Raw genomic sequence first — 7,936 nt, 5'->3', positions numbered from 1 at the left:
GGCCCCACTGGCCGCGCCGGGCTGCCCCGAAGGATGTCCGCCCAGTCCAAGGGGACCGCATCCTCCTCCTCCTCGCCGTCCGAGGGGCCGCCGGCAGCTTCCAAAGCCAAGGTGAAGGAGCAGATCAAGATCATCGTGGAGGATCTGGAATTAGTCCTGGGGGATCTGAAAGACGTGGCCAAGGAACTTAAGGAGGTGAGAAGCGGAGGGCTGCGCGTGCGGACCCCGGTACGCCCCGTGGGGGGGCGAGCACCCCTCGCCCCGCTCCCCCCGGGGCTCCCCGGCCGCCCCCGGGGTCCTTCCACCACTTCTTCACCGCCGGTCGAGCAACTGGTGTCCAGGCTCGGGCACGGGGCGAGCCCCCGGCCGTGCCCCGGGGCGGGCGGCTGTGCCTCGCTGCGGCGCCGGGCCATCCGGAACGGGACGGGGCGGCGCGGCCGGAACCCCATGTCCCGGCTGCGCTGCGTCCCCGGGGCCGGTCGGGCTCTCCCCGGCTGCGAGGCGGCTCCTCCTGGGACTTCCCACCCCGGCGCACCCTTCTGAGTTTTGTGATTTTTTTTTTTGTTTTTGTTTTTGTTTTTGTTTTTGTTTTTCGTTTTTCCCGGGAGGCCGGGGGAGCCTCTCCTGCGGCGTCCCTTGCTGGGAGAGGAAGGTGTTTTTGGGGGAGCTGCGGGACCCTCAGCCCTGCACGATGTCGGGCCGGCATCCCAACGGTGGGAGAGGTATCAGGAGGGGGCTCCGCTCCCGCTCCAGCGGGTTTAACTTTTCGTCTGCGCGGTGCAGCCCCATATTCACCCCCGGGCAGCAGCCCGGCTCGGATCTCCCGGTCGGTGAGGGCTTGGGGGGGGGTCCCGGACCCCTCACCCCCCGCCGTCTTGGGGGAAGGGTCCCTGCCCGGCTCGGCGCGGCGGAGTCTGCTCCTGCATCTGCAGGCTGCCTCGCCAGGAGCTCAGCGCCCTGTTTATCTTGCCTATCTGGCAGGATTGCTTCGCAATCTTTCTTTTGCCGGTGGCGAGTATCATCTCCCCTCGGTTAATCTGCAGGCAGACTGCGATTACCGCGGGCATGTTCCTAAGCAGGGAAATGCTGTAGCTGAAGGAGGAGAATTTGGCTGTCCTTTTGGAGATTTCGACGTTATCTTGATTTTGCTACACAACTGGTCGACAGATGGTTGGATTATGCACCGAAATTAAAGTCCAGAATCTCTGTGCATTGCTTTATAATCCTGTATTTGACATTTATAACAGGCTGTGTTTTTTTGCTATCAAATATTAGTTTTTCTATTTTAACAACATTGTCAACAAGTTTCATTCAACAGACTTTTGCCATCTGAGGCAGTCTGAAATTCACCCAGTGCTTCATATAATGTTGAAGGATGTATAAACACACGGCTCACTAATCACAGCTGTTAGACTTCTTTCTCACCCACAATTCCAGATTCCTCCTTTTTTTGAAAATATATCTATAATTTCTCTTTTCCTTAATGTGCTGCTGTCTGTGCTTTGTAATTTTCTGAGGTGTTTTGAAGTGGAAATAAACATTATTTGTAGGGCAGTTCTTTCAACATTTTAAAGAACTGATAAAGAACTGGCTTCTGTAGCTGCAGAAGCACATTTTCAGGACCTGGAGAGGATGTACTGTGATCTGTCCCATGAATGTAAATCATGCTCTGCACATAATCAGTCCTAGCTTTCCTCTAGTGAGCAAACAAGATCACTGTAGGTGGAGGTTGTATGTCATCATTTACTGTGGCATGTTTTATCTAAGCAAACTTGCCTGTTCTGGTTGACTGCATCTGTGAAAGAGAACTGCATTTGCCTCAGCTTGATGGGGAAATAGCTTGTGTGGAACTCCCTTTCCCAACTAGAGTGAAATTTAAAAGGGAAGTTGTAGAGAAATGATGCGGTAGCTCTCTTAAGTACTGTGTACCTGTTGAAGGGAAGGATTGCCAAGAGCATCTGTTTTGAGAAAAGTATTTTTATGAAAAGGAGAGGTAAATCTTGTTCCTAACCACACATGAGCTTTTGAGTAATGTTTTTTTTCTAAGTATGTCTTACAGAGATGATATCTGCGATACTCTGACAAACAAGAATTGCATATAAAATTTTCTGCTTCCTGGCAATGTTATCATTATGTGTTAAATACACTTTGACATTTATTTTGAAGTCTGCAGAAGTTTGCCATCTGAGTATCTCTAATTGTCTGCCTTTTGTAGTATGGACTAAATTTGTACACGATCTATTGATGCATCTGCAATATATACCTTTTTATGAGAAAATGAGTTAATTGATGATATTATAAGCTAGTAATCAGTCTTCTTCATAAAGGGAATGTTAGAAAGCACTGATAGTTCTTTCATCAAAGCATGTAGGAAATTGGTCTATAGTCGTTTTTGGTGTATTACGGAAGTATACTTGTGCTTCATTTGTGGTTCCTTACTGTAGGACCAGGCAAAGTAATAAACTAGAGGATGTGAGTTTGTGCTTTCCATTTTCACTACAAATTGTGTTCTTCTGGAAATGTTTTGGCTACCCTTTTTTTTTTTTTCCACTGGGTGTTTGCTGCAGTCCAACTGTTGTGCTACAACCTTTTCTGTTGTTTGTTCCTCTTTTTATTATTTTTTTTTAATTAGAAATACATTATCTGAAAACATGTTTTCATTCTTTTTATTACTGTTCTATTAAAAAAAGACTAAAATTCTGCTACAGTGGTAGGGTATGAGGGCCTTTTTGTGCAGCTACAGTAGTATCTAATTGTGGTAATGAAAATATGGCATTTGTAAAACACTTTTTTTTCTATTTATGTCTGCCTGTTTGTTACCCTTGAGTAAAAATCATTTAGTTATTTATTAAATTGTACTTAATGTAGCACTTCAGGTATTGGGATAGACTGGATGTCCTCTCCTAGCGTCTTTCTGTAAGATTTTATATTCAAAGTACTGTGAAATTGAAATACAGTTTCATTGCTTCCAAGTGAACTGTTCTGTAATGGTAAGGAGTATGGCTGTATAAGGCTTGTATGTCTTGTTACACTGAGCTTGTTACAGTTCTTTTATATTAATGTATTTGCATCTGGTCTTTGTTTCAAAGCTTTTTCTAATTGATACTTTAACATTTTTTATATATAAAAGAGGGGGAGAGAGGAGTGGGAAGAGGACGAGGTGATAAATCCAGATGCACAAATCATGGAGGTTATAAATTTCCTGTAAAAACACATGACTAAATCATGTGGATGAAAACAAGTACTGTTAGGAGTAGGAGAGACTGTGTCTCAGAAGTGGAACATCTGTCTCTTTTTTTGTCTGTTATTTATTGGTCCAGTCTGCTTAGGCTAATGTAACCACAAAAGACTTCAGGATGGAGAACGGGGGTGACTGGGAGACATATTAGGATGGAGTGGTGGTGCTAGGTCCAGAGTCTGAGCTTATGTATGGCTAGTCCTCTCTTGGGTGCAGTTAACTGAGAGACTTGGCTGCTTTTGTCTCCCTCCTAAAAAGAAACGCTGGGTGGGTGTGTACCAACAGTGGGATGTGTTTTCTGCTGGAAGAAATTAATGGATTTAAAATGGATTGAGTGGCTGTTATTTGATGAATATTCCAAAGAAAAATCAAAGGGGTGCCAGAGGATTGAGTAACACTGACTAGTCCTTTAGTCCAGGCTATTTCAAAATACAGTTGGTGAAGCCTTAAACTTTGATTCTCCTCCAGAGGATTGGATAAAAGACCTTTTTCTCTGGAGTCTGTCTAGAAAAATGTTTATTATTAAGTCTTGCCTTGCAGATTATATTTATCTGTCTGGTACCTAAATAATGAGGTGATGAACACTACTGGAAACCAGGAGATGTGTGCTAATTAAACCATTTTGAATGTAAAATGCATGAAGTAGCCCACATCCTCTGATGACTTCAGAAGAGATGGTAGGGTGAACAGCAGAGCACAGAGATCCGCATCATTTTAATACAGATATTAGAATTTTTAAGACTTCCGTGTTTCACATTTGATGATAATGTTGCACATTTCTGTAGCCTTGCACTTGTTTACATCAAGGAAATACTTAACTAAATCATTTGATAAATACTTTTTATAGTAATAAAAATTCATCATGCAGAACAAATTCCTGGAAGTTATGTGGGAAACATTTGCATAGCTTTTAATTGGCTAAATACATTTCAACCTTTTATCGAGAGGAAGCAGCTGTGTAGCTATCGCCAATGTTTAGAATAATCCAAAATGGAGGTGCATGAGAAACAGAAGCCCTCATAGGCACTGCACATGCATCAGTAAATTTCCAGTCTTTGTGAGTCTACCTCCTCTTCTTTAGATCCTGCAAAAATGTCTTGCTGACAGAACTAGTGAATAATCCTCCCTCGTCTAACTGGTGTGCTTGTTTTCCATGAAGATGTGATCTATGAAATTTTGTCATGACTTAAAAAATAATGTTTTCTAAATAATGATGGAACCATCAGATGCCACCCCTTCTTCCCCCCAAACACCATGACAAAGTTTTTTATGGGGTAGATGACCTGAGTTTGTTACCAAGCCAGTCATCATTCTTTATAATGGAGGGTGGTCATGTATTCCGTGGTTCATTTCTGGATCTGGCCTGCAGGAGCATATTACAATTTCAACACCAATGTTTTCCATTCCATTTTTGTTTTTGTCTTTAAGTAACGATACAGATGGCAAGAAGGCACTTCAGGTTCTTCCCTGTTAATCCAGAAACTAGGAAGCTGCAGTTTGAATCCACCAAGAGGATTAGAGCAGCAACAATCATGTATCTGAATCTCTGATGTGCAGGCAGCAATGCAAACACAAATACAAAAAGGTTTTGGGTTCATATTGCTGCATGAAAGTGAAGGGGGGAGAGGTGTAAAATAGCACAGGTATACAATATAATATACAATAGAAACTATATAGGTATAGGATATACTATATAGAAACCTAAGGGTAGGCAGAACAGTAACAATTTTAATCCATTCCTTCTTCTCCTGCTGATTCCTGCCTCTTCTCCTTTTTGGGCTCTCTCCAGATGTCAAGGACTTGCTGCTCATTTTGCTAGGTAGTGACAGTTGAAGGAAGAGGTTTTTGAGCAAATTTACTCCTACTGTTAGAAATCCAGTAAATGCAGATGCCCTTCTTACATATGGATTCTGGATGCTGGCCCTCCTGGAGTCTTGCTTCAGTGGATACGCTCTTTGTATATGCAGATCTGGTAAGCGAGATGTGAGAGGGCCTGAACCTTCCTTGTGATTTTTATTGCAGTAGCTGGAGCTGTGGTCCAGTTCAGGCACTGGAACCAAGGCATTGGATGACTAATGGCATTACCCATTCCAAAAATTGCTAATCTCTCCAGCAGCAAGCCTTTTTTTTTTTTTTTTCTTTTTTTTTTCTGATTTCTTATTGCATTTCTTAATGACAAATGCAATCATCGACTGTACCTGGATGTTTACTGTAAGTGCAGAGTATGATTCATTATGTAAGAGAAGCACTGATGAGAAAGAAGGGCCTAACACCAACTCTGACAGTTCTTCCCTTATAAATCACTTGCTACGCTCCCCCGAAGGAAGCCTTTTTTTTTTTTTTTCTTTTTTTTTTCTGATTTCTTATTGCATTTCTTAATGACAAATGCAATCATCGACTGTACCTGGATGTTTACTGTAAGTGCAGAGTATGATTCATTATGTAAGAGAAGCACTGCACAGCAACTGTATTGTGATCTGCCCAGGGGTCCAAACAGGGCCAGAAATAGTCATTGCAGGTAACTGATTCGTAATTTTCCTTTCCTTTTATTTCTTGTGATCTGTGAATTTATACAGTTAGACACAAAAGTGTAAATGTATTAATATAAAATTCTTATGCTGGTGGTGTCAATAAAGCGAAAAGGTAACTGTGAACCTTAAAAAACCCCCATGTGTTAAGGTTGTCAGGAACATTTAAAATGCTGATGTATGACAAATTAAGGTTGCTCCACATCTGATTTATAACCAAACTTACCAAGAGTTAGTAATTACATTGTGTAACACAATGAAAAGAATAACTAGTGTACATATACAACATTGCTTGTTAATATCAAGAGGCTTGACAGAGGGAGGCACACTGTCAATTTATGCTAGCTATTTTGTTTTTATAAACACTCATGTCAGCTACTTCATTCCTTTTATGCAATACTAAGCTCCTGATAGTAATGTGTATTGTGCAACCATGAGCTAAATAGAGCATATATAAATTCAGTTTTCAAATAAAAATAGTACCACAGTGAAAATATGTATCTTTGTGCTAAAGTTTGAACTTCACACAGTCTGTGCACTACTGACCGTGATACAGAAAAGAAAAGTGGTGAGGCATGAAATTCAGTCTGTTGCAGTCAGATTTTTCCATTGACTTCAGTAGGAACAAAAGCAAGTTTAAGGGTGACAGAAGTTAGATTTGGGCTGCCTCATCTTTATTAAAACTTCAGAATTCAGAGAAATCAGTTGCTGACCTGTGTTTGTGTGAATGTGTCATACAAACACAATGACTTGGTTGAGCAGCATCATTGAAGTTTGGCAGATTTCTGCAGTTTCCTCTGGAAAGGAAGCAATGCTTCTGTTCCCATTACTCACATTGGACAAAGTTTTGGAATAGATTTCCCACTTCCAGTCCAAAACTTCCATCCAGATTAGTGCTTGCAGACAATTTGTACACAACTAATTAATACTCCTCTTGGGGGAGGTGTGGGATAGGTGCAAATGTTGTCCCTGCATTTAAAGAATACTTTCATGTACTGCCTATTCCACAGTACCTTGATTAGGACCGTCACTATCCTCTGCTAGTTTTTGTTTCTTTTAAGGCTGCAAGGTATTGGTGGCTAGTAGTCTTCTCTGTATAACTCTTATTTGAGAGGCAGGTGAACTGAATGGTCAGTGACCTCACAGGTAGCTCAGGTATATCCTTATTTTTCTTCCTCAGTAGAGGCTATTGCTGTGAGGCAGACAGAGTGAAGGGGTCGATTTTGCGTATGAATAGCTGTCCTTGCCACACGAGCCTGTGGCTAACATTCACCCATGCAGGTTAAGGCTGGCTTAGTTACCTGTACATAGGTAGGGCTTTGTTTTATTCTGCTACTAGTCAGGCTTTTTGGTTTGGTTTGATGTTTTAGGGTGGTTTTTTTTTTTGGGGAGGAGTGTTTGGTTTTTGTTTTTGTTGTTGTTTTTTTTTAAATAGATGTAGTAATCATCAGCTAATGTACGTTGTTTTCATCAGGTAAAAGTCTTGAGATAGCATTTCAGTCAAATTACAATATACGGCGCACATTTTCTGTTTTACTGAAACTTTACTGTGTTAGCCAGGAATGTATGATAAGGGCTGCAGCCTGTACATGCCTCCTTGTCTCGCAGCTCGTGTCCAGCTCTGTACATCGTTAACTCTGGTCATTCTTGCTGCAGCTACCTGCAGTGCTTCAAAATGCCTTTCTTACTGTACTCGAGGGAAGAAGAAAAGCAGAGCCTGCTTTCACTGTGGAAGGGCTGGGAAAATCCTCTAGCAGATCTCTCCTACAGCTTCCCCGTGTCAGGTCGTGTATGTCTGTTGAGTGGCTGGGATGGGAGGGCTTGGTGGGTGAGCCCTGGCCTTCTGGTTGGGTTTAAAATTCTTGTTCTACAGCTGATGCAAGTGGCGAGGAGCAGTTGCCTCAAAACAGGGGTAGTACCATCAGTTGTTGCTTTTACAAATATTACAGTATGCTCGTGTGCCTCTAAAGGTTAACAAACTCATCCGTTGTTTCATGCAGCATGTGCCACATTGCATTAGGAAGACTGAAAGCACTGATGTTGAATCCTTTCCAGATTTCTCTGTGGATTATTTCTCAGTAATCTGAAAAATCCTGCAATTTTAAAACACCTTTCAGTTTTTTCTCCTTAAATCTCTTTTGATAGGACTGCAGTAATTATTTTAGTCTTT

The 7,936-nt window shown here is 42.0% G+C and overlaps 1 protein-coding gene across 3 annotated transcripts in view; it reads left to right on the top strand.

Annotated features, from left to right (window-relative positions):
• The first annotated feature begins 6 nt into the window (after nucleotides 1-6).
• The window catches only part of PRR16 (proline rich 16), a 187,134-nt gene continuing 179,204 nt past the window's right edge, over nucleotides 7-7,936 (top strand). For 2 of the 3 annotated variants that reach the window (XM_014953456.1, XM_014953455.1), the window contains exon 1: nucleotides 7-195. In XM_014953456.1, coding sequence (XP_014808942.1) covers nucleotides 34-195 — 162 coding nt within the window. In that variant the 5' untranslated portion in view covers nucleotides 7-33. The remainder of the gene's footprint in view (nucleotides 196-7,936) is intronic. The other variant, XM_014953457.1, reaches the window with a different exon arrangement.

The sequence above is a fragment of the Calidris pugnax genome, unplaced genomic scaffold (assembly GCF_001431845.1).
Source record: "Calidris pugnax isolate Ruff unplaced genomic scaffold, ASM143184v1 scaffold209, whole genome shotgun sequence".
Taxonomy (NCBI): Eukaryota; Metazoa; Chordata; class Aves; order Charadriiformes; family Scolopacidae; genus Calidris; species Calidris pugnax.
The sequence above is the reverse complement of the archived record's forward strand: the minus strand, read 5'-3'. Positions and strand labels throughout refer to the sequence as shown.